Source organism: Diuraphis noxia, unplaced genomic scaffold (genome assembly GCF_037042655.1).
Source record: "Diuraphis noxia isolate RWA-SAM2 unplaced genomic scaffold, SU_Dnox_SAM2 contig0004, whole genome shotgun sequence".
NCBI lineage: Eukaryota > Metazoa > Arthropoda > Insecta > Hemiptera > Aphididae > Diuraphis > Diuraphis noxia.
The window spans coordinates 60,460,058-60,488,045 of record NW_028301714.1 but is presented as its reverse complement, the minus strand read 5'-3'; the positions used below and the strand labels follow the sequence as shown (position 1 = coordinate 60,488,045).

Genomic DNA, 27,988 nt, shown 5'->3' with positions numbered 1-27,988 from the left:
TAAGGAAATTAATATATTATAATTGTGTATAAATATTAAATATATTATCGTTGTAATACAATGACATTATGATCAATCAAACATAACACACCCAACAATAATTGTTGCATTCTAGTCAGTTTGTACAACATGAGGTAATAGAAAACTATATAAATACTTGATATTAAAATTGACTTAATAGAAGATCAAACCATTAGGTAAGTTTATATGTACTTTTGAGTTTTGTTTACACTTAATATGTTCGTTATTATCCATTGAATCGGCAAAAATTATCTGGATCTTCGTATGAGACGTAAAATGTCCCTCTAACCCTAAAACATAAAAATATACTACAATTTATTATTTTAAATTTACATATAGGAAATAATTTAATATTAATTGTTATTTGAGCTTACCGACTAATCACAATTTTTTTAATAAAATCAAGCAGTGCTAGCTCGAAGAAGGTATATTCCTCGAAGAGGAATAAATCATGTAAATCAAAAAATTGTTAATGATTGGCCAGTGGCCTAAGGTTGGAAAAGGGTAGTTTGAAAATTATTTTAAGATTTTTTAACCACTTACAACCTATGAATTCACTATTTGATGAGCAATAAAAAAATGTTTAGGATCGGGATGTAAAAATATATAATTAAATATAAGTTGAGGAAAAAAATGTCAAGCCACCACTGAAAACAACTAACAAGTACCTACTAATAAACGTATTTTCTAAATTAACAATGACCTTAATAAACATTAAATGTCTATGATATTACTGCTGTATGACGTAGGTAGGTACCAACTAAAATATTAAACTATCACTTTTGAGGTCTATCTATTTCAAAGTCATTAACAACTATTTAAGCGTCTGGAAAAAAAATAGAAAATTATGCACAGTAATTATTAATTAATAATATTCGATTTACATACAGGAATAAAATACGTAAAAAAGAGAACACGAAAATGTCAGAAGTGAAAAAGAAATCTCATATTTGTACATTCGTTTATGGTAAATTATTGTCTTCGTGTATGATTATTTCATAAACAATAAAAAAACATGAAGATATTAGACAATGATATACATCCGTAATTTTGAATTTACTACCTACGTTCACATATTATAAATTATTATAATACATCGCCTGGCAAATATAATATATTATAAGAACCTACAGTTAGTAGTAGTTATTGAGCGATTCCCAAGCACGCTCAATCCGATATTTTTAAACAATGCATTAGTTATAAAAATTAGATATCTTTCTTAGGTATATAATTATGGAGTGCAAAACGTCGATACAAACTTATTTTTTTGCTCTTAAGAACTGCGCATTTTCGCTGTAAATTGTTAAAAGCATTACAGAATTTACTAGAAAATTACAATGTGTATAAATCGAAATTTACACGTGTAATTCTGTCAGAGTTATTAAGAGAATGCGCGCTACATCCGCATGTGTTGTCTTCGTCTTACAAACGCGTAACATAGCAAATTTTACGCTCTGCAGATCACGTTTAATTCCTTTAGTTTAAAATTTAGAATGAATTGACCTCTTATAAAAATTAAAGGTAACATTATTTTCGAGGGCTTCTCATATGTTTTTTATTATATTTTAATTTTAAAGTGAGTTATATGTATTTTAAAATTGTAAATTGTTTGTATATCTTAAAATACTCATAACTCGCTTTAAAATTAAAATATAATAAAAAGTCTACGAGATACCCTCGTATGTTACCTGTTATTTTTGTAAGAGGTCAATTTACTCTAAATTTTTAACTAACGGAGCTAAACGTGTTCTGCTGAGCATAAAATTTGACATGTTACGCACTTGTAAGACGGAGACAACATAATATGCGGGTGTAGCGTCCTCTTAATTAGTAATATATTGTAAAAGCTGTATGCCTGCATAGCGTTTAAAAATAAAAATAAAGTAATATATAGGTACCTAGTTATTAGCCGTCATAATAACGGTTTTAACCTGGTTGGCAGACGATTTAATTGGTTTAATTTATTTAAAACAAATTATACAGTAGATACCCTAATTTTAAAATAACCAAGAAAGCACGTAATGAAAACGAATATGACGCTAATGGTGATTGAAAATTAAAGATGAAAAAAATACAAAATAGTCATTAAGCCCATATTGTAGAGCATGCGAGATTTTTTCAAATATTTCAATCTATTCGAGTACGTACCTAGTATGTTTATTAAAATTTTGAATTTTGAATATGAAATTATTTATTATATTTAAATTTAATCGTCATTAGCTTACAGAAAGAGAACATTTTTTAAAGTTGGTAATAATAACTAATAACTAATAGGGATCCCCCAATTGATAAGTGATAAATTAACCAATAATATAATACCATTTATATTATTTATATCTTATAATAATTTATACCCATTAACACAGTAATTCGTGTAGATTTGTCATTCATTATCGATATTTTCAGTGCAATCAATAATCATATATAACCAACCACCTAATATCTACCTTATTTAAAAGAGAAATAATATTTTTCAAAATTGTATTAAAATATTTCAATTAAAAACTATCTAGTCAAATATTTAAAATTTAGAACCCTATATAGATATGTATTATAGTCGTAATCAATGTGATATATCATTATTTATATTAAATAAATATTATATTATATGATTTTTCTTGCATCATTTAAATTACAATTTTATCCACAACCAATAATTATCACAACCGTATATAAATTTGAAACCCTCCTAATAATAATTACCATTCTGGCGTTTGTAGGCCCATGGGTATGACATCGATCCGGTTTGAAAATGACGGAAGCACCACCGAGTCGCAGGTTTCCGTGCATTGTACACCCAAAAACATGTTGTGCCTTCTTGAAAGTGACAATGCATAATAACAAACGCTCTTGAAATGACTGCACCGCGATTGTTCTGAACATATATTTATCAAAAAAAGTCTCGTAATTGATGTACGGTATTTGTTCAAGCCCGTAAAATACCATATCGTAATGCATTACGACAATTCATAAATAATATTATTCAATTATATATACCGTGTGTCCTAAAAAACGGGGGCCACTTTACCACTCATTACCATGAAAATATTTTTCAATTCTGTTTGCGGGACATTAAACTAGACTAATGGATCATAAATTTCTATGACTTACAATTTTTTTAACTCATGTATCTTGCGCATGCGCAATAAAACTTACATTTTTTTTTAATGGCAACCTGTAATTTGAATATCATATTCGGGTTTATCGATTTTTTTCAAGCCATTTTGATGTATCAACTTGTGTCCTAAACCCAAAATTGACTAAACTAGAGCTATGGAGAATTTAAAAAACTAAAAAATTAAATTTATAATAAGTTCCACATTTTAATAGGTATAGGTAGGTAAATAACAAAAATAGAAATACCAATGCTCATTATTATTTTAATAGATACTTAATTATAGGTAATTCTGATGGAAACAAAAATACACATCTTTTTTGGTCTTGACCAATTAAGACCATATGCAATTTCATAATGTGTAATAATAAAATAAGATAATAATTCATAAATAGTAAATAGTTAATTAATTTAATAATAATAATTTTGATTGCTTGTTGCATGGTGTTTAAAAAAAAAATAAGTACGTACTACAGTTAGAAAAAAAAAAATTAAATTAATTTAATTTTTGAATTTTTTAAATTCTCCATAGCTCTAGTTTAGTCAATTTTGGGTTTAGGACACAAGTTGATACATCAAAATGGCTTGAAAAAAATCGATAAACCCGAATATGATATTCAAATTACAGGTTGCCATTAAAAAAAATGTAAGTTTTATTGCGCATGCGCAAGATACATGAGTTAAAAAAATTGTAAGTCATAGAAATTTATGATCCATTAGTCTAGTTTAATGTCCCGCAAACAGAATTGAAAAATATTTTCATGGTAATGAGTGGTAAAGTGGCCCCTGTTTTTTGGGACACATGGTATATAACTTCAAAAGTTTAATTTTTAGAATTATGCTATTATTTTTAAACGTTCTTATTTGACGGAATTTTGTATAAGACCATATGGTCTTCCACAATGTAATGATAGAATCAAAAAGGGCAAAGCAACGTTTAGGGGCAATTTATGCTTTGGTACGCACAATAAGACAAATGTTAGCGTTTCTCGAATGAGATATTTAATTTATATTGTCCTGAACAAGCTAGTTTATTAACAGAAATACCAAAAATAGTTATTCTAAAAGTTGAGGTGACTAACTGATTAATATCAAAGACTACTATTGATGTTTAACATTTAACAATTTTTAATTTTAATGACACAATAGAAAAATGTGCTGTTCCATTTCCTTCAGGGTTTTTTTTTAATAGTGAGTTATGAAATCCTAAAAAAATAGTGAAACTACTGTCGCTTAACCACTTTCGCCATATAATAGTTGATATCGTAGGTACCTATATTATGCATAGGTAAACAAATATTATTAGATGATTATCGTATACCGGGTTACTCAACGGAAACAAAAATAAATAAATGCTTCACGAGCCGCGGGAAAACTACCACGCGTGTCTTAAGATTTACTCAGTTTTACCGTGCTTGAAACATACGATTCCTAATCTCACATAATTAGATGTGTTTTGATGATCTACATAATAATATATGTTATCATAACGCGTATAACCTCTTTAACAAGAATTCTGATATTATTTCACTGTTTTACACACATCATATTAAAAGCTTATCTCAGAAATAACTATCATCCGTATATATAATATTATAGCTCAATCGGAGCAGCAGCTGCTCATTAAACACCTGTAGCATTTTTATGGAGAAAAAAAGAATAATCTATAAAATAATGATCTCCCTACGCTTAAAATAATAATGATAAAGAGGTAGGTATGATGCATAATGTTTATGGAATGTTTTTTAAACTTTTTTTTTTTGTTAATACGTTTAATATAATAATTTGTTTATTCCACTATCGCGTCTGAATCTATAATATAACATTTCCGTTGTCCTTTCACATAACACGTCGTTAATCGAAACGTAAACGAATCATTCTGAGTCAATTATGTGTAAACACTAAATCTGCTATGCAAATGTTAAGCAAATTAATAAAACAATTAAGTGAACCGAGTTAGTTTAAAGAATGGAGGATAGAGTGGCCGAATGGATTACTGCAGCGTCGGTTCTAAAAAACACCAAAACAGGCTCGAATCTTAAAACTTTTTTACTAGTTCATCATTAAACAATTTTAAAATTTTACCTAATTGCAATTTTCATCATTAAATGTAATTGTTTTACATTGCAATTAAAATATGAATAAAAGTATATAAAAATACAATGAACAATTTATATTTTGTACATAATAAAAGTGAATCTAGATTAGTCTATAGATCAGAATAAAAGTTGTGTTAAATCTACATAATACTCACTAACTACAAATATAATAGATTACAGATTAATTACTGTTCTTTAATAATTGTACCTGTCATTACACAGTACTTAAGTGCGACAGACGACGATTTCTCAAAATAGGTATTTAATATTTACTATATAGGCATAAATCATAAATTATAAATTAATTAACAAGAAGTTTTTATATTTCATTATTTATTTGAAAAATTAAAATGATTGAAATTATAAATTGGTGCATTGCACTACCTAGTCCCCACTTCGGACGTTTTTGTTGCTCACTATAAAACAGTAACTGTTTAGGCAATCACATTTTTGTATCAACAAAATAATTATTGAATCAAGAAATATTTATTTGTATTTAAAAATTATTATACAGTAGATTCCGATTGATGGAATACCGGTTAGTTATAGGACGACCGCTTAATCGGGAAAATTCTTCAATTACAAAACTAACTCGTGAATATAGTGTACAATGTGTTCAACGCATATCTGGGTCATGAAACCGAATAATTGGGATGCATTTGTCTATACTTATATCTCCATAATTGATTTGAACGTCTCTCATCTCTGATTACATTCGTCAACAATCAGTGAAAAGTAATAAATAAATTCTACTTATCATTTTCTAGTTTCTAAAAATTAAATTAATATAATAACTATTTAGGGTTTCTAAACATAAATTTATAAGAATACCTAATATCTTCTATTGTGTCCGTCCATTAATTATCAGTACATACTAGTAACCAAATTATGGATACTATTGATAAATATATTCTTTTTTAGATTTTAATAATAGGGTATAATTAATTATTGTGTTAAAATGAAACCGGGAATCCAGCACGCTTGCAGAGTGAACTTTCTTAACTCTTATTATAAATAAATTTAAATAAGTATGTGTATTTCTTTTTGTATTCGAAATTACCTCACCTATTACAAATTTATTATATATCAAAAATAATCTATATTTTTAATAAATGCATTTACTAACTACTAACCTATCGTAGTTATGTTTCTTTTTTTTCGGAATTTGGGACAAAATAATAAGCAGTCAATGTGCCTTAATAAAGCGCCGACTACTATACTCATTGATTGAACAAAGAAATAATTTATTCGTTTTATATAGAATAAACACAATTATGATATATATATTATTCTTCAAATTAATTAAAAATAATGTTGATATACAAGTGATTCAACAACTAACTTAGACAAGTATATCAAAGTATTATTAAGTTGATTGTGAAATTAGATAACTAGTTAATTTAAGAATTTAAAATAAATAAATACATTTTTAACTAGTTAAGAGCACTTAAGACCATCTTTTTATGGAGTATTAAGACAACGGTGTACACATGAGCACAAAATAAATGCATTTATCTAAATCTAAAAATACTACAATATAAAATGTATTTTGATATCTGATAAGCTAAAAATGAAAGTATTTAGACGTAACACGTAATAGGTTACACGTATAGTTTATAAGTTTTGTTTTTGGTAATGCGTATCTTTAAAATTGAATTTTTAAATAACATTCTACAGACCTGACAGGCAGTGATTTTGCATATTTTTTATTAACACAATGAATGCGTTAAGTTCTTTAACTAGACTATTTATTAATTTTTTCTTTTAAAAACGTTTTTTCCTTGATTATTTGCGTGATATATGTTTTTGTTAACTGTATAAAATATTATATATATTACGTATGATATTTGCTTGACTAGTGCAAATTGGTTGCATGCGGCCACCATTGATGCAAAAGTCGACATGTCCTATTTGAGGATACTCTCCATAAACTCCTGAGTTTGTGTGTATAACTTCTACGAAATCAGCATCATCCCTCGTCAATCGAAATTCGTCCATCGTAAACAAGTCTATCAGAGGTTTGGCCGGATCTAAACCTGTTACATTAGAACACACATATAATAGTTGAAAAAATAATAAAATAAATACATTTTTCTTTAACATACTACACCACACACACAACCGTGTAATTTGTGTTGCGTAGTTGCTTACACGCAGTAATCGACTTACCCCCTATAAACCAGTCTAACCTTTGAAAACAATGATTTTCCAGAAAATCTTCTCAGAAATCGATGCTTGGGTTATCAGGATCTACTGTATTAAAATGTGGTTCTTACATTTATACTAATACCAATTTAGTATTATAATTATGTATAAGTCATATGTGGATGATAGGTATATGACATGATTTTTTTCGTACCTGTCAATATCACCTCTTTGAAGAGGGTTTATGGTAGAAAATTGGATCTAGTTAGTACTTTAGGGTAAAAAAATCACAATATTTAAAAAAAAAATTCGGTACTGGGCTAATTTCCCCTTGACAAGAAAGTATTTCCCGCCACTAAAGTTGCATGCCACAGCACTCAGTTATTATTTATCGAAACGACATGGCAAAATACCGGTAACCATTGTTTATGGTATACCATAAACAATATAATAAAATATAGATTCTATCAGTATTATTCACCTATAAATAAGTTTAATAACGCACATAAGACATAAGCAAAAGTAAACGAAATTCAAACGTATAATGGTGTTATATATATATCGGGCTTCAATTAAATCAGTACCCTAATTTATATGCAAAACCATTTTTCAAGAAAATCGAAATGAATCTTCTACAAAATTTTACATCTCGTGGATAAATTGCAACAATTTTTTGTTTTATTCAAATGTAAACGAATTAAAGGAGTACTCAATGAAAACAAAAGTGGTATACTTAAATTCCTACTCCCTTTTCAAAACTATAATAATTAATATGTATAGTATCTATTATATGAAACATTTATGAGTGAGTAAATTGTAGGATGTTAATTATGATGGTTATGCCTATCACTCACTTGTAATATCTACTTCCGTCGGTCGTTATTTTCCAGTTGACGCGTATTTATTATGGGGTCAGTAGAAATGCACCTGTCATATAGTTTCCAATGACTAATACCATTATAATTATTTATGATCATTATGTGTATTATTATTATAGCTTATAGTAATTTACGCTATAATAAATATTACCCTATATGCACTGCTATATAGACATTAAATAAGTAGGTAGTCAGACTGATGTGAAATTAATTAATTTGAGATTGATTTTCTAGTTATCGTCAATGACCCTTTTATCACCAGTCAACTTGTACGCTTTACTGAATATACACAATATACAATAAGGTATAAATCTGAAGCTGCCTAAATCCGACTCAATCCAACATTTTAATCATGTTTAATATTATTATCGTACTCACCGATGATCTTGTGCTGTCTTTCTGTTAAGTGATTGCTAATCATGCCACATATGTGGGCCCCGAGACTGTGGCCGACGCAGTGTATTCTGTGAGCGGAAGCGCCCGAATAAGTGAGATGGGCGTAAAGTTGAGCGGTGCACTGACTCACTAAACGCGTATTTCTCAACGATGACAGGTAACAGGGGTATACGGTCAACGGACTCCAGTCTACCATAAATACGTTAAAATCTCCACGCATCAAGTAAGCTGCGTGAAACAAAACGATAATGATAATGATGGGTGTAAATGTGTAATGCAAAATCAACTTGATCGTTAAACTATTTATGATAGTAATATTACGATTTAAGATTGCCGCACACTGGATCATATAATGCAAATCGGATCGAAAACAACGCGTCAGATTAAATCGGAATCGATTCTAATAGTTAAACAAAAGTGCTTCGACATATTCCGCGGTGTTTTTAACGCAATAAGCTATTGCGATTTAGTAGGATTCTGCAGGATAGTGCACATCGCCTATCAACTTTAGGTTACCAAAAGCCAATATTATAATTTATAAGGAAGAAATAGTCAATATACCTGGGTTATATACTTATATGACGGAATCATAAATGTAAAGGTATGCCATATTTTTCTAAAATGTTGTTATCTATGCTGTTGAACTATATACCCTCCCTCTTGCTATTAATGTATATAAATTATTTCTAAGTTATATGCTACTTTTTTAATATAAATATTATAACGATTTATGACTAAATATTGAAGTATCCGGTTTTTCTAATTTTTCTGCCAAGAGAGCTAGAGTTAAAATCACTGCTTCTTCATCACCAATTGACATTTGTTTAACTCATCAGGGGCGTAATTAAGGGGTTTATGAGTGGGATATATTACCCCCCCCCCCCAAAAAAACAAAAAAACTTTTATTTGGCTGCTAACATTTTATATTTAGTGGGGTAGGTTAAAGTATGAGGCTTAGAGATTTTGCTAAAAACATATAATCCTCCCCCCCCCAAACCAAATTCCTAATTACGCCACTGTAACTTAATAAAAATTATTCATTAAATTATATATTATTTAAAACTCATATCAACAAATAAACAGCTGACTTACAAACATTATTCACGGATATCGACTACAAAATGTCCCTTTTTAGTATACGGTCGCAAAGTTCTGACTTGTTCTGATACTTATAATATGCCAACAAAATTCGTTGCCATTCCGATCCAGCGTGCGGCAATCTTGCATGCGTGTGTATTACAGCCTATAGATATGGTGACCAGATATTAAAAAAGAAAAAACAGTACATTATAATATAGGCTAATATATATTATGTGTAAATATATATCAATATAAATACTTAACAATATAACATCAATTTAAACTCATTTATTTATTTTTAAACATAAATATGCATCACAAATTTTTAATCTTTCTAACAGTGAAAAATAAAATATGTGTTTTTAGTTTGTTACTTTTTATATAACTTCTCTCATGTGATTTTCTTGAAAAACAAAACTTATAATAATAGATACTTAATAAAAAACAACTTAAGAACTTAGATTATTATTATTATGTCTTATTAAGTGTACTTCGACCATTTATTTAGGACAGTAGGACATGTTACCAAAAAACAGTACTGTCCTTATAAAATAAGTACATCTGGTTACCATATTTATAGGTATTTATCGTTATAGCGTTACAAATAATACACTATAACTGTCTACCACTATATATATGCGCAAATAGCAGTGTGGATTGGAGGCTTTTAGCACACAAACATTTTCAGCCTCCCCTCCTAAATCTACAACAATTTTGTTCTTATGCTACTACAACTAATATAGTATGTAGGTAATAATAATATCCTAGACAGGTTAGTATATGAAATATAATTTAATTATATAGAAAAATATATGACTGTAATATTCTACAGACAGTTCCGCTTAATGTGATCGTTCTACCTAACCTAATCGAACTAAAATCCTGCGTACGCTACTGTATACATAGGCACAATTAGAGGCCAAACACTGGGGGTGCTAAAATTATGTAGATGGAACAGACCCGTGAGGGCTACACCCTCACACCCCAAGTTCCTACTTCAATTTTATAATTACGATAACTAGGCTTAAGGACTTATAACTCTAAAAAAAATACACAAATATGCTTCTAAAATCATTAAAATATGCATTATAATATGAATCTATATGCATTAAAAAAAAAAAATGTCCACTAAATCTTGGTTAATTTCACATTTACTTTACACTTTAAAAAGTTATTAGTTAAAATCTATATCTAATCATTAATTAACAATAACTAAAAATTATAAATCAAAGGTACAACTTTTATTATTGAATATATGCATAAACTAAATTTGAAAAAATAAATATTTACCTACCTTAACATTTTGAAAAATTAAACCAAGAATTAAAAATAAAATAAAATAATTAAAAAATAAATAGATAAAAACCAAATAAAATATATAAATATTACTAAATTTTTAAATGGCATAACTTTGCTACTTAAATAAAACAATTGTTTTATATTAAAAAAAATATGTTCTGTATAAAAATTACATCATTAATTCTGCATCTTGAATTCTTGAAAATTACATTGTACAATTAAATACTTTCTTATGTTTTCGAATGTAAATTTCCGACGATTACTGGACAATAAATTTTTGTAAATTGAGAAACTCCGTTAGACGTCTACAGAAGTAATTGGAGCATAATTAAAGTATGCTAAATCATTATTTGTCATATCTTCAGGTAAACCTTCCAAATTTTCCACTTCAACACTTAATATTTTAAAAAATTTTCAACACAATATTATAATCAGAATTTTTATCTAAAACATCATTCATTTTATTTACAATTGGCATAGCCTTTGTACATTTCAAGTGACTGATTTTATTTTTTGTATCTTCAATTATTTTTAACGAATCCGACAGCTTAGTACCTCTTTTTTCGAAAAATGTTATAGCTCGAGGTAAAAATTCAAAATTTGCTTTGATAAATGTTAGTTGACATGGAAGATTACTTTTTTTCAAATACTTTTAGCGGTTTTAATTGATGCTGCATCATCATCGTGAACACTAAACAGTTAATAATCTATTATTCTATTTCGACTATTATCTTTATCGACATCCGGTCGATATCCAGCGGGTTTTACGATCGATACGGGTTTATATTATTCTTTATAGTTAATCCTTACACAATTTGTATAACGAAATATGAGAGGTAGTTTGCAGATAGCATATTACTAGAAGTATTAAGTCATATTAATACATTTTTTTTTCGACCGGTTGAAATATGTATGTATAATTATATGTATTTATAGTTTTTAGTTTGAAATTTGAAATTTTTGCCAAAATAAGCATAACAATTTTAAAATATGCACTCTCCTGCAAAATCTAACAAATATGCAAAAATATGCACATTCAAATTTTAGATCTGATATCATGGCAACGAGAAACGAATTTATTTCGCACTCTGCTATATTTAACAATAATTTTTAAAAAAAGCGGGTAAGTCGTGTATGTCGCTCTGCTGTACAGTAGGTTACAAGTGGGTTACTGTAATGGATGGAATTAAATTTGAATCCAATGATATTATATCATTGTATACAAAAAACGATTCTGAGCGAAGACGGTTTATCTGTCTAGGATATATTATAGATTATTAAAAATTTTCAAATCTTAGATTTAAAAAGAACAATTTTTATGAATTTCTAGTTTGAAATAATTTGCGAATTTTCGTCATTTTTACATATGTTGTCAAAATTCAAACTTTGAATGCTTATAAAAAAAAATTGTGACTATATATTTCTTTTATTTTTCAATTGCTATTGTAAAAATATATAATGAGCCTTGTATTGAATTTTCAAATCTTAGAATTAAAAAGAAAAACTTTTTTGAATTTCAATCTAAGATAATTTGAACATTGCCGTAATTTTTACCTATTTAGTCAAAATTTGAACTTTAAATGTTTATAAAAAAAAATCGTGCCTACGAATTTTTAATATTTTTTAACTTCTATTGTTACAATGTGTTAGCAGCCTTGCATTAAATTTTCAAGCTTTTCTACCGAACAAATAAATTTTTATCGATATTTATAGAAAAAAAAACTAAAAAAGTTGAAAAATTAAAATGTCAGTAAACAGCTCAAAACAAATCTAAATATTTTGAAAATTTTATCAAATATATAAAACGCCTATATAAACATTCAGTCAAAATTTCAAGTATCTGCGGTAATTTGTTTTAGAGTTACACCAAAATAAGGAAATCGCTAAAAGTGAAAATCCAATGTTGTAAAAATTTAAATTTCAAATGCTCATAAAAATTTAATTTGAATTTCCGGTGGAATTTTTATTTGTGATAAAGATTGAAAAACTTGTAAGGAATCCTGTATTAAATTTTAAAATCTTAGATTTAAAAAGAAAATTTTTTATGAATTTCTAGCTTAAAATAATTTGTGAATTTTCGTGATTTTTACGTATTTTGTCAAAATTCAAACTTTGAATGTTTATAAAAAAAAATTGTGACTATGAATTTCTTTTATTTTTCAACTGCTATTGTAACAATATAATAAGAGCCTTGTATTAAATTTTCAAGCTTTTCTGCCTAACAAATACATTTTTATCGATATTAATTTAAAAAACACTAATAATGATCGAAAATTTGAAATGCCTATGAATAGTTCAACTTAAGTCGAAATTTTTTGAAAATTGCATGGTGGATAGAATATACTTATATAAACATTAGGTGAAAATTTCATGTATCTATGGTCATTCGTTTTAAAGTTACATCAAAAACCAAAATCGATTTTGTCGAAAAATGAGTGTGCGTAAAATTTCCCGTTTTTCCCTTAATTTTTAGTTTGTTTTTCTGAATTATTTAGAAAAGTATTAAGAATTTTTTACTTTTGACCCCCCAAAGTACCAACTAGATTCACTTTCTGATCGAACGAGGTACTGAAGTCAAAAATCGAAGCATTTTTACTGCCTTTAAAACGTGATGACAGACACAAAAAAAAAAAAAAAAAAAACACACATCATGGTAAAATCAATACATTCATCGCTCCGCTCAGAATCTAAAATATGCAAATGCTAGAAGTTCCTAAGTCTAACTATAACCAATCTTAAATGCATTATAAAAACATAAGCACACTAATATTTACCTCATAAATACATTAGGTATATTACCTATATTATTATTTAGGTGATTCAAATAATGACCTAGTATAAACAGATAAATAATATTTATTTTTTTAATAACTCATGTCAAAATAATTATACAATTTAAATTTTTAGCAGTCACTTACATGAGGCACAATCATCTCAAAGGTTAGGTAATAATACTACCTTTACATAATATATAATATACTATTTTACACTAATACTATTTTTCTTTTATTAGAGGAATTGGAATATATTTCCAATATTTCTGAAGAAGTAATGTTATTAACAACATCTCTTTCAATATTTAAACAACCTTACGTAAAACAAAAAAAACTTTTTCATATATAATTTTTCCATTTTTTGGTGTTTTTGATCTGGGAGTAATAAATTAAAGGCTGGGGTGCTTCAGCACCCCCAAGCCCCTCCCCCCAGTTACGCCTATGACTGTATGCAACCTAATGTTTATTGGATTAAAAAAATTTAAACTCAAGCTAAATCATAATATTATGATTTATGACATGTTATCAAAAATGTACCTGTATATTGTAAACACTTATGGGAGCATTTATTAAAATACCTTAGGGCGTATAACAGAAAACTTTTTTAGCGTAAACCGTGCTAATATAGAGAAATGTTACAACCTAGTATTGTGTTTAGGGAAAACGTGCCCAAACGTATGATAATAATGGTAAATTGACCTTTCTAAGTTTTATGAAAAATGTAGAATATTTTTTACAGACCATTCTATATATAGCTGTCAATTTAAAGGTTTATGTAGTTAATTAGGTACGTATAAAAATGGTATAGTAAGAGAACCTGGAAGAAGCTCTAAGTGCACAGCCAATCAACATAGAAAAATTAATTAATTATTTAAAATTAACTAAACTATACCAACTAATATAATCTAGATATATTTCGATCTCATTTTTTATACTATCATTATTGTTATGTATATATTATTATTAATGCTTCATACTTGTGTTAAAAAATATTAATGTTAATAGCCAATAACCTTTGTTGTTGAGGCTTAATTTAAAAAAAAATGGTAGTCAAAATCCGAGCAGTTAGAATAATCATATTCATAAGTCATAACTTACCTAACTTTAGGCTAATATGGAAAATAATATATTACGGATTTAAATCATAAATCACGATCAACCACAATCAACTTAAAATACTTATAGATATTGATAGTTTTTTTTTTTTATCTTTGAATAAGTTTTTTTCAAAAACAAGCTTAATGTGTTTTATTTTTATAAAATATGTGTGTAAAAAAATATATATATTTCATGGAATCAACCGGTTAATATAATAATAATATGACCAAAATTACTTGTTTAGTACAAGTTCTATCACATCGAGCGGAATTTACTATGTATAAAAATTATATTTCATGATGTCTGCGGTAAAAATAATAGTTAAATAATCAATACCTAATCAAAACGAATATTGTATCTATTCATTTTATTATTAAAATCGAGATGACTTATATACTATATTACTATGCTTAAGACTATAAAACAATTTTAAATACTACCAAACCCCGCTGGTGTCACAGACTCAAAACATTATACATTTAATAACCGTTAATTGCAACCCAATAAGTAATTATTGTATAATATTTATATATATATATATATATATATATATATATTGATTTATTTACATACATTATAATATTGTTAATTCGCACTAAATTAAATAAAGATATTACCGTTTCTTAGTATGACCATGTACGTATTATTTTCCGCTCCGTTAAACCCATGTATGACGATAGCGTTTTTTTTATTTGGATTCCAACCACTGTTGTATAACGACCACTTGTCTCTCATATCGATTTTAATCCTTCTCCTGAGATCACTATATATTATATACACACAAATAATAAGAATTCATATAAAAGTATTGTTTTACAAATAACAAATGAAACATTTGCAACTAGACATACGATCGTATGCCACGAGTTTCAATCATAAATTAAAATAATTGTTTTTTTAAAACACCTCGTGTACAAGAAAAACGTCACGTCGGGATCCGGACACTGAAACGTTTGTTTGAATTTGCATCTCCAATAAGTCAAATCACTAGAACCGAAAAATACGCCTGAAACTGTTTTTACAATAAATTATCGAAGTTGTTAAAAAAGTAAGTACTGAATAAAAAAAACACAATACATTAATTTAGCGTGAATGTCCATTAAATAATGGAGTGTTATTATTTATTTTTAAGGTTATGTATTGTAATGTTCATTCGTAACGAATTGAAGACGGCTTCGATTCAACTGGAATAAAATGAGATGAATATAATATTTGTGTGGCGTTTAAATATAGATGGTGTGATGTTAACCAATAATAGATACACCAACACGTCCCAATAAGCACGTCGTATATTGATAAAGATAAAAAAAAAAACATTGAAACAATTCTTCGAATGTTTGGCAATAGCATAATTATTCTTATTTGGGTTAATCTAATCAATTTGATTTGTTTTAACAGTAATACACCGCGAGCCATGGAACAATTGAATTTATATGTTTTTCATACATAAACCGAGTAAAAGCGATAAGTAATACCTAATAGCACGAAACGACGATGTAGGTACCACAGAATTTCGTAAATTTTGTATTTCAATGCAATTATAATAAAATAACTGCAAACGAAATTGTCGAGGGATATCAATGTACATAAATAGTATTATATTATATTATTATTTTTGTTATTATATAATATCGTTCACAAAAGAATTATTGTGCAACAAAATATACAATGGGCCATGACCATTAATGTAGATCCGAAACGTGGTGGTTGTACGTTGTAGTTTAAGTCATAGAAGATATAAAAGAAAACGCGACTTTTGATATGGATACGTGGTACAACGGCTCCCATCAAAAAACATTTCGTGAATGCGTAAATTCACAAACAGTTTCCGTATAGTATACAGCGTATACAATAAAAAAATGTCATTATAATTTTCTTAGCATAAAAAAACTAAACACACCAATCCATTTTCAATTTATAATTTATAACAGAATTAAAACCTATATGTAATTATTGTAATAATATGTAATAACTATTGTTTATATAATGTCAATTATAATTATTACTTTGTACATAACATTTTAAAAAATTACAGTTTTAACCATACATACATATTTTGAAACAGCTAGTCCTTAGTCAGTATTAAGGAAGTTGTGCTAAGATAATTATAAATTATAATAAATCCAATTGCAAGTATAAACAAATTAAGTTACCGTCGTTAATGACTGAACATATCAATATCGAAACCACAGCTTCAATTACTACGGAGTTCCTCCTCATCATTTTTATTCGGCCTCCTAATATTTTCTAGTTATGCGGTTATTTTGTAAACAGTGTAAGTAATAGATTATGATAATAACAGCATTACTTAAAATCATGGCAAATCCTAGAAAATATACATATATTTACATAATTATAATATAATAATTAACAACACATCGAATTAAATTATCCATCACAAAACTAGTAATTACTGATCCATTTTGTATAATCTATAGGTTATGGTATATAAACTTACTACAAATATATTTATATAAGTTTATGGTTTATGAAAATACTAAACATTTTATCTGTGTTAATATTTTTTTGTTCTATGTAAAAATATAATATGTCAAACATCTAACATTTTTTTTTTTAAGAAAACCGCAATTCCACTGACACATATACATAATACATTATACCGTCAATAACTTTTAATATTCTAATGGTAACCAAAATAATTTACTTTTTTACTTTTTTTTAGACTAAAGCGTAAATGGTGTAGAGATCTATTAAATTAATAAGGGGGTGTTACCAATGGGTTAATTCCTCAACACGTTATTCATGATATATTTTATTCTATATAAATACATCAAATTTGTTTATTGTAATATTATTGTGTATAGATAGTAAATTTAAATTATCTTTCCTAACAAAAAAGAAAGAAAATTTTATTTTTAAATAATAAATTGGATGTGGCTCAGGCCTACAACATAGTCTGGTACCCAGGCATAATTCGTTCATACCTTGAACATACAAAATTTAAAGTCCGTCATTGCACAGCAATTATTTTTCATTTCTCTTTCCAATCCTAGCAGGAGTTCTGTAAGGAAGTATTCTCTCTCCTGACCTGTATAATATTTTTACTTCAGACATCCCCCAAACCCAAAACACCATCCTAGTTACCTATACTAATGATACATCTATCTTATCCTCAAATAAAGACCCGATCGAAGCATTCAATTATCTTCAACTCCACCTCAACCATATAAAAAAGTGGTCTACAAACTGAAAAATTAAAATTAATTACAAATCAGTACATATTCCCTTCACTTTCAAATAAAAAATATGCCAAGTCTCTCCATCCAAGGAGATTCTATCCCACCTTAACCCAAGTCCAATATCTTAGTATTATTTTAGATAAAAGATTAACCTGGGGTCCTTACCTAAAATTCAAAGACCCTAAATTCTAGATCTTATTTACTAAGACCTATACTAAAATCCAAACTTCTTTTTCATAATAAAATACTTATCTACAAGTCATTGCTTAGATCAATTTGGTCATACGGAGCTCAAATATGGCGCTATGCCAAACCATCACAGCTTAATGTTAGGATTAAGCTTCCAATCAATTTCCCTCCGCATAATCACATCCGCTCTTAAGTATGTCTTAAATCTGGCTACAGCCTATTTGCGCCCCAGAGTAGTACATTTGCGCACGGAGGGATATGGACAGATGCGACCGAATTCCGAAAGATAAGGTACTACCTGCCGATTTATAACCTATGTGCGCCCTTTTCGTATGCAACGTTGCCGTTGTGATTCGTATTATTATAGATTATATTTATCTTGATGAATACTTAAATTAAGTAGATTAGTATATTGTATTATTATAATCTATTATTTAGACAATTATTAGTACTTTAATAATTATAATTGTCTTTAATAATATAATTTAAATTTTATAATTTTTTCAACATTTTGGGTTTAAAAAAATTAGTCAATATAACAATAACTAATATTAAATTTAAGAATTCTAAGTTAAACAACACTTAATTAATTCACACTAAGTTTGATTTACTGTAGTCATAATTCATTTCACATAAAATTATATAAAATACAATATATGGTTAAGTACATGCAATTATTATAAAAATTAATACTGTTGTTTTTTTCACACGTCAAAATATAATAAAAAATTCGATAATATTGATAAAGGTTACACACTGCAGCGGTGACGGTTACGGCAAAATGAAGCGGGACCCAATTTTACCGCCAAGACAAAAGAATTTTACCATCACCGCTGCAGTGTGTGACAACCTTAAGAGTGTAACGTAAAAATTAAAAATTGTTAAAATGGGAAAAATAATATGTAAAATAGTTTTAACTTTATAAGGTAATAAGAAGTATTGCTTGTATTCCAGAATACAGTTTGGCAACGTCGTACGGGTTTAACACATTTTTGTTAAAAATATTTCGGGCGCAAATGGGTTATGATTTCGGGCGTAAGTGGTAAGTGGGTTATAAAAAGGTGTGATGGGCGCAAATGGTTTGCACCGTTAAATCTTACCCTACACAAAGACCTAAACATTGAATCATTTAAAGATTTAGTTAAACGCACTATAAAAAGTTCTATTTAAAATTATTTCTGCATCATAATTCACTAATTTTTCAACAACATACGGTCACAATCCTCGACAACCTACCTCGTCGACTTAAAAGACGTTGGTGCTGTGAACTTTTAGTTTAAAATAAGGTCCCATAAAATCTAACCGAAACACATCTAAGAGTCCTCTCATTGGATAGCTTCCCTTCTCCACGTCACCATGTCCAATATAATATTATGTTAACCTATTTGCTTATTGTAACTTCTTTTACTGTAAATATTGTAAATGTTACTTATTTATTAAACAAAAATTTAAATAATAATAAATATAATTCTACCCGGCTCAATTATTTAATATATATAGTCGAAAATGAATAACTAGTTAAAGTGGCCGGCTAAAATTTCAAGCAATCAAGAATTTGAGTTATCCAAAGATAATATAATAACAGAAAATTCTAGGGATCGGAAAAAAATTTGTAGTATCGACAATTTGGAGTCAAAAAAGTTCATCTATTTTGCCATGGATTCCCCCTAATAAAAAAAGCTTGATCACGTTATAAAAAAAAAAAAAACATATCAAGGTACAGAACTCGTAGAAATAATAATAAAATAATTAGCTTTTGAATTTTGTGTTAGCAATATTGAATATTAAAATAATTAAAATATATTTTAATATCAATTAAATCAAGAAGGTAATATAATCATGATAAGTACTCAAGCTCGTAAAAAGGCAGGACCTTGGGCGATTCTTATAACGTTATAACGTCTACCAAAAAATCTTTATTGAGTGAACCAACAGAAGTACTTGAACAATACGAGTGTCGGACGATGGTTATACCTTATACGTGCTTAAATAGTTTATTATTTTATTATTCCCTTTCTCAAAATTCAGGATCTACCTCATAACAAGTTTTTAACTGTCAATATTTTAATTAGAATTAAATTCCTATTTATTTATATTGCTATGTACTGACGTCCCGCTAAGACACCTAAATACACATATACACGTAGATGTACGTAAGTGTCCCTGGGGCATATGATTTCACCAACCGATTACGTTGTGTAGGACCTCAATAGCTGAGTAGAAGGCCAAAACTCGGAGACTTTTCCTAATTATCATAACAATGGAGATTAATTATATATTAATTATATCAATTATATCATCTATAAGAGGCATCGGTTAAGTACGAAATTGTAGTATTGATAGGACCACATGGAGATCATTAATTATTATAATCAGAATGATGCAATTAATCTCCAAGTAAATTTAGACAGGTTTTCCACATGGTGTCACGATAATTTATTACCAGTAAATATTAATAAATGTAACGTTATCTCTTTTACTAAAAAAAAGATTCTTTAGTTTTCAATTATAAGATTATTAATATTATTATCAACCGAGTGGATTCAGTTAGGGATTTGGGCGTGCTTTTTTCCTGTAGTTTGTCTTTTACTGCTAATACTAATTTATTTATTAACAAAGCATTTAAAATGCTTGGTTTTATATTAAGAAATACTAGAGAATTAAAAAATATTCAAGTACTAAAAACACTCTATTGCTCCCTTGTTAGATCAAACTTAGAATATGGTTCATTGATATGGAATCACAATTCGACCAATCAACTAGTTGACAATGTTCAATATAAATTTCTCAAATCAATTGCTTTCTGCTTAAATACATCGATCTCCAAAGACTCAATGTCATTATTACGTCATTCTATTTGTATTCAGCCATGCGAGGTTAGACGTAAGATATCTGACATATTATTTATTTATGATCTCCTAAATAACAATATTGAATATACCGAGTTGTTAAGTAAGATTGGTATTGTATCTCATAATTATTCAATTAGAAGCTCAAATTTATTTTTTGTGCCTTTTAAAAAAAAAAAATGTTGTACTGATTCTTTTTTCCCGAGAGCGCTTTCGTTATGCAACTTAATTTGTAATGATGTTGATTTTTTTTTCTAATTAAATCATAAGTAATATACTATCACAATTTATGTATTATACCACTTAATTTAAACAAAACTTTCATTGTACCTATATATTATATTTTCTTTGTGTTATTAGATGTCAAGATTATTTATCTTCTTTTGTTAAAGGGCTTGTCCCGTAAAATTGTTATAAATAAATAATCTAATATGGGCATCAGCTCTCAGACGATTCATGGAGATTACGCGTGACGTGAACTCGTGAATAACAGGATGTGAACCGAACGGCCGCACGAGCGTGGGATGCTGCGGTATCCTAATGATACCGCGTGATTCGACCATGGACACATACTTATATTATCAATAGGAGAGGAAACCCAGAGAGTAGGACTATATACAAAAGCCCCGAATAGAACAAAATCAGACGTGAGCCACCAGAGTCAGTGCAAGCACCTTCACGCCAGACACCATTCCAAATTAATCATTTAGACTTAGAATATTTCCAAATTAATCATTTGGACTTAGAATATTTTCAATTCAATCATTCTTGTTCTTTGTTCAGTAATAGTGTTTTATTCACATCGCAAGCAAATAAATATATAATAATTAATCACAAGTCAAGTTGTTATACTTATTTCACCCAAACCATCCACCTCAACAGTAGTCGTTCGTCCTCCTGTATGCTGGGACGCTACAATATTGTACAAATATCTAACGATTAAATAAGACCTGATTACTTGTTATAAATATTTTAGGATTTAATTAACAAGAAAAATGGTGTAGATATCACGAAGAAATATCAACCTGATTTATTTAATACATCTTATTATAATAATGTACTTCAATTTGAAATATAAAACCATTTGACCGTTAAACCTAATTATTCCGTCAGATATTTATAAATTGCATGAGAAAATTTTCTTTAAAAAATCATTTTCGTTTTAGATTCTGAACGAAGTGATGAATGTATTGATTTTACAATGATGTGTGTTTTTTTTTTTTTAATGTTTTTTTTTTGTGTCTGTGTACAGCATAACTATTCGAAATAATGCTTCGATTTCAAGGTCAAAAGTAAACATTTTCCAACAGTTTTCAAAAAAATCAAGAAAAACAAAAAAAAAATGACAGAAAAACGGGAATTTTTACGCAAAACCAGTTTTCGACCAAATCGATATTTTTATATGGTTGTAATTCAAAAACTAATCACTGTAAATACTTGAAATTTTCACCAAGTGATAATGTTAGTAATATCTATATACAGTTTAATTTTCAAAAATTTTCGACTTTTTTTGAGTTATTTATAGACCACTGAAATTTTCGATTTTTTTGAGAATTTTTTTTTGAAGTGTCGGTAAAAAAATGTTGGACGACCAAAAAAACTTGAAAATTTAATACAAGGTTCCTTATGAGTTTTTCTTATTGAAGCTAAAAAAAATTAAAAATCATAAGTCACAATTTTTTTTAATAAGAGTTTACAGTTCAAAATTTTACGAAATTCGTCGAAAACGCGAAAATTTACAAGTAATTTTGAAGTTGAAAAATCATAAAAATTTTTGCCTTTATAACTAAGGATTAAAAATACAACACTAAGTTTTCCATAAGTTTTCCTTCAAGTAGCTATAGAGAAAACTCGAAGCATCATTACAGAAAAAATTTTAAGTGCATTTGAATTTTAAATTTTTACGAAATAGCGTAACGATAACGATTTATCCTCAAACGAATTTAAATATTTGTTATTATTCAAAAAGTATAAGTCGCAGATACTTGAAAATTTTATCAGTTATTTAGATTGGCATTTTCTTTACACGATTTAATTTTCAAAATATTTTGACTTTTTTTGAGATATTTATAGACGACTGAAATTTTCAATTTGTCTGAAAATTTTTTTTTGAAGTGTCGATAAAAATTTTTTGGCCCTATCAAAATACTTGAAAATTTAAAACAAAGTTCCTCATAAGTTATTCTTATAGTGATTAAAAAATTATAAAAATACATAGGCACGATTTTTTTTTATTAGCATTTGAAGTTCAAATATTGACTTAATACGTAAAAATTACGGCAATTTTCAAATTATCTTAGATCGAAATTCATAAAAGTTTTTCTTTTTAATTCTAAGATTTGAGAATTTAATACAAGGCTCATAATATAGTTTTACAATAACAGTTGAAAAATAAAATAAATGTATAGCCACAATTTTTTTTTTACATGTATTCAAATTTTAATTTTGACAACATACGTAAAAATCACAAAAATTCCGTAAATTATTTTATCCTAGAAATTCATAAAAACTTTTCCTTTTATACTTAAGATTTGAAAATTGTATACAAGGATCCTAAAATATTTTTACAATAGCATTTGAAAACTAAAAGAAATATATAGTCACAAATTTTTTTTACAAGCATTTACAGTTCAAATTTTACGTCTAAATACGTAAAAATTACGAAAATTCGCAAATTATTATAAGCTAGAAATTCATAAAAAATGTTCTTTTTGTACCTAAGATTTGAAAATTTAATAAAAGATTCCTTACAAATTTATCAATCTTTATCACAAAAAAAATGTCCACCGGAAATTCAAATTAAATTTTTATTAGCATTTGAATTTCAAATATTGACAAAAATTCGTCAAAACCATGAATATTTGCAAATTATTTTGTAGTTCAAAATTCATAATATTGTTTGTATTTATATCTAAGGTTATAAAATTTAACACCAAGTTTTCCACAAGTTTTGCTTCATATAGCTATAGAGAAAATTTGAAGCATCATTATAGGAAAAATGTTTTGAGCGTTCAAGTTTTAAATTTTTATGAAATCGCGTAATGATAACGATTTATCTTCAAACCAGGTATTCGTATATATAAGGTATTATGAATTATGATAACTACATTAATTGATTAACCATGCCTTATGCAAAATGCGTCTTAATTGAAAAATAAAATATTTGTTTCAAAATAGAATATATGACAATATTTAAATATAATATATCCTAGACTGACAAATCATCTCCGTTCAGAATCGTTTTTTGTATACAATGATACCTATCATTGCATTCAAATTTAATCCCATCCATTACAGTAACCTACAGTACAGCAGAGCGACATCCACGACTTACCAGCTTTTTTTATTATTGCTATCCTTCAAATATTTAGGGTTCATGTAATTTGGGTATAGCCAATATAATGGGGAAATATGTTAAAGTCTTTTGTCTTAAAAGTTTACAGTTAATATAATTATTTAAAAAATAAAAATTTATTATAAATTTAATATTTTCAAAAATTATTTTACTTTCTAATTTCAAACAACATATTAATGTAAATTATACACCTCCAACGATACAGTACGTACTTAATATTATGGACTTCACAACTTTCCGGCCTACATGCGATACAAACATTTTGTTATAATATACAAAGTGTAATGAATAGACCTGACAGGTGAAAAATTAAAAATTAATATACAAGTATTATTAAAACGATTTTGAAAATTACATGGATAATAAATGATTTAAGATTTATTTTTTATATCAGAAAATTCCCAAAAATAATATTTTGAAAAATGTATTAAAATTCAAATTAATTTAGTTAAAAAAATATAAATGTTTTAAAAAATTGAAAAATTAACAACCTGACTTAAACAAACGTTTTTGACATTAAAATTACTTTAAATTAGGTTTACAAATTGGAAAAAGTAAATAAAAAGAATACTTTTTATTTCCAGTATTAAAAATAAAAATAAAACATTTATACCATACTTGTAGCTTAATTGTCTACAAACTTTAAAATACACAATTGTAAAGTATTAAATATTTATAATAGAAGTATGGTTATATTTATATTTATCCGGTCTTTTTATTACACCTTGTAATAGTTAGATACGTGATAATAAAATATTGCAATGAATAACTCGTAAAAAATAAATACTAACCACGTACCTTATAATAATTGTATCATAATATCACTGAGCCGTCTGAGTCCCTATTTTATAATATAATAATTATGTCTGTAGATAGTTCGGGGACAAATTTCCATGAACATTATGTCATAATAATAATTAGACTAGCACGCACACACACATCCAATATGTTAACTAAAATTATTATAAAACTATTGTAACGAACGACTGGAAATAATAAGTTTTAAATTAAATTATATTATTATTTTTATTATTATTGCAGCGTCGGAGGCCTACACTATTACCGACAGCATGTACAGCAGCTACAGTATAATATTGCGAATATTTTATGCGTTCTTCGCGCCTTTCCTTCAACCGCCTCCCACCCCGTTGTCGGGTCGACAGATATCCGCGAAACTAAACGATGGAAACACTCGAATACGATTCGAAATCGAATAATTGTTTCCTGCTGCTAACGACGCATTTAAGCGTACGTATTATTATAGAGCATATTGTCAAAACGCGTTTATTTCAATATTATATTATTTATACAGGGTGATTTATCAAGCATGATAAAGAAAAATTAACACCATCCACTATTTTATCCTTAAAAATGCAGTTGATATAAGAATTTTGATTTTTAGAATTTTTTTAGTTTACTTAGAGACCACATTTTCAGATACTTGGATTTCTTATACTATTTGTGTCATATGGCGATCTAGATTTTTTTTCAAAAATGTACCTACCTGCTTCCCATTTTTGCCGTAAACCGTTCAAGCTAATAGGGTATAGTTATATTGTTTTTTTTTTAAATATTGATGCACCTTAATCAAAATTAAAATAAATAATGTTAGAGAGATTATGCTTCATGTAATATAATGATAATTGATTATAATACTCAACATTATGATTTTACATCAATTAACATAAATGAATAGGTATAGATATAATATTTAGTCTAGTATAATGTTATTATGCAAAGATCATTTTTGTCAATGTTAACATAGGTACTAATATCATATTATTATTAAATTTTTAGAATATCATTATTACATATAATTTTTTAAATCATCTGATTAATAATGTAGGTATTGCAAAAAAGGTGATTCTCTTTTAAAACAGAATTCTATATAGTTAAAGGACACTATCCTTGTATACAATTAAAAATATAACCATATTAGTATTTGAAAATATATTAAGGTTTTTTAGAATAATTAAAAATCTCAAAAATTGGAATCTGAACATGTTCATAATCTAAGTATTCTAAGTAAAAACAGGAATGAGCATTCTTAGTAACACACTAACTAGTTAATTAATAAATCAATCTGTATATTATGTATACTATTAGTTATTACTGTACATTTTATAAATAATAGTATTATATAGGACGCAGGACACAGGATGCGCGTCTCATCCGGTGTAACTAAACAACAGTAATATATAAATGTATTTATAATTGATGCGTTCGCAGTGGTCGCACTCAGACGGTAAGTAATAACGAAGTACCTACACACGATCAAACAGTAAAAGAAACGATAATTTACAATATCAACTCTACAGAATATAATCAATCAAATATTTATTTTTTGTTATTTAAGAAACTTGATGAGAACCATTAATTTCGACAACTACAATAAATATATGAATATATAATATCTACTTCAATACAATATAATATTGTTTATTAATTACTGCCATTACAAACATGCTATTATAAGTTCGGTAATTGAGGAAGCCGAAATCTACTCTTAATTGATATGTTATTGTTATGAAATTCTAATTGTCGTAAAAGTATACATCAAAGTAAGAGAGGTAGGTACTGATATAAAAATACCGATAATATGGATTTTTACTATGTTTAGATTATAATATGATTATGATAAATTAATAGTTTTGCAAGCCACGATGTTTTATATTTTCCTAATAATGTAATATACTATATACATATTTCAAAGACTCACATATTATTATTATACTTGTCACTCATACTACACATGGAATCAAATTACTAATGTATAGTTCATTCTGTAACCAAAACATCTAACAGAATAATTATAAACAGAGTTTTTTTTATACCTAAAGGCTAAAGTTTGAATTTGGATGAACATATAAATTTTAGTTATTTAGTTAGGAAGAGCGATCACTGCATGGTTTCTTCCCTCACCCTATTCATGTTTTTCTAAATATTGTAGAACATATCCTTATTATGCCTTTTTGTATAGTTTGTATGTTCTTTAATAAAAATTTAAAAAAGAAAAAGTTATTTTGTTGTAATTAAAAAAATATATAAATTAGTGGGTATTTGGAACTTTTAGAACAGGTATATTAATATATATTTTGCACGCACAATGGTCAATGATACTTTCAAATAATATTTTTTTCTGTGAAAATGAAATTAACTTATACTGCAGTATAGTACTAATGCCTTAGGTATAGTAAAATAAATTACTTTAATTGCAATAATATCAAAAAATACATCTACTTAGTAATATTATAGGTTCGAATCTCACTGGCGTCGCTTCCGAATCAAATATCCGAACAATCCAAACGTATTTTCATTTTTCCAATCTCTTGACAGGTTTTACGTTTATCACTTCGTCTAAAACTGTTGTCGCCGACGCCATTTCACCGCATTTCCGACCGCCACAACGTTTCTTTATTCAAAATCATCCCAATCGGGTTTTAACCGACGATTTCCGTGTACGGACGAAAAATTTTTCTTCTTCAAGTAA

At 27.4% G+C, this 27,988-nt stretch overlaps 1 protein-coding gene and 1 pseudogene across 3 annotated transcripts; both read right to left on the bottom strand.

The window, feature by feature from the left end:
* LOC107169532 (phospholipase A1-like) lies at positions 1 to 27,973 on the bottom strand. 3 transcript variants are annotated; one of them, XM_015519297.2, is made up of 8 exons: positions 27,767 to 27,973; positions 17,059 to 17,231; positions 15,812 to 15,917; positions 15,523 to 15,668; positions 8,637 to 8,882; positions 7,074 to 7,271; positions 2,725 to 2,896; positions 1 to 311 (listed from the first exon to the last, which is right to left on the bottom strand). In XM_015519297.2, the coding sequence occupies exons 2-8, from the start codon at positions 17,126 to 17,128 to the stop codon at positions 248 to 250; spliced, it is 1,002 nt and encodes a 333-aa protein (XP_015374783.2). In that variant the 5' UTR covers positions 17,129 to 17,231; positions 27,767 to 27,973; the 3' UTR covers positions 1 to 247. The 3 variants fall into 3 exon arrangements, with proteins under 3 accessions (XP_015374783.2, XP_089083577.1, XP_089083576.1); XM_089227451.1 differs by lacking the exon at positions 27,767 to 27,973 and adding an exon at positions 25,290 to 25,575; XM_089227450.1 differs by lacking the exon at positions 27,767 to 27,973 and adding an exon at positions 25,297 to 25,575.
* LOC149056273 (uncharacterized) lies at positions 11,203 to 13,966 on the bottom strand (annotated as a pseudogene).
* Positions 27,974 to 27,988: the final 15 nt, after the last annotated feature.

Coding starts and splice junctions, on each gene's coding strand:
- LOC107169532 (XM_015519297.2), bottom strand. CDS start 17,128: ATGATGAGGAGGAACTCCGTAGTAATTGAAGCTGTGGTTTCGATATTG. Junction 15,918..17,058: donor ATGTTCAGTCATTAACGACG/GTAACTTAATTT, acceptor TTGTAAAAACAG/TTTCAGGCGTATTTTTCGGT. Junction 2,897..7,073: donor TAGTCAAGCAAATATCATAC/GTAATATATATA, acceptor ATATATGTTCAG/AACAATCGCGGTGCAGTCAT.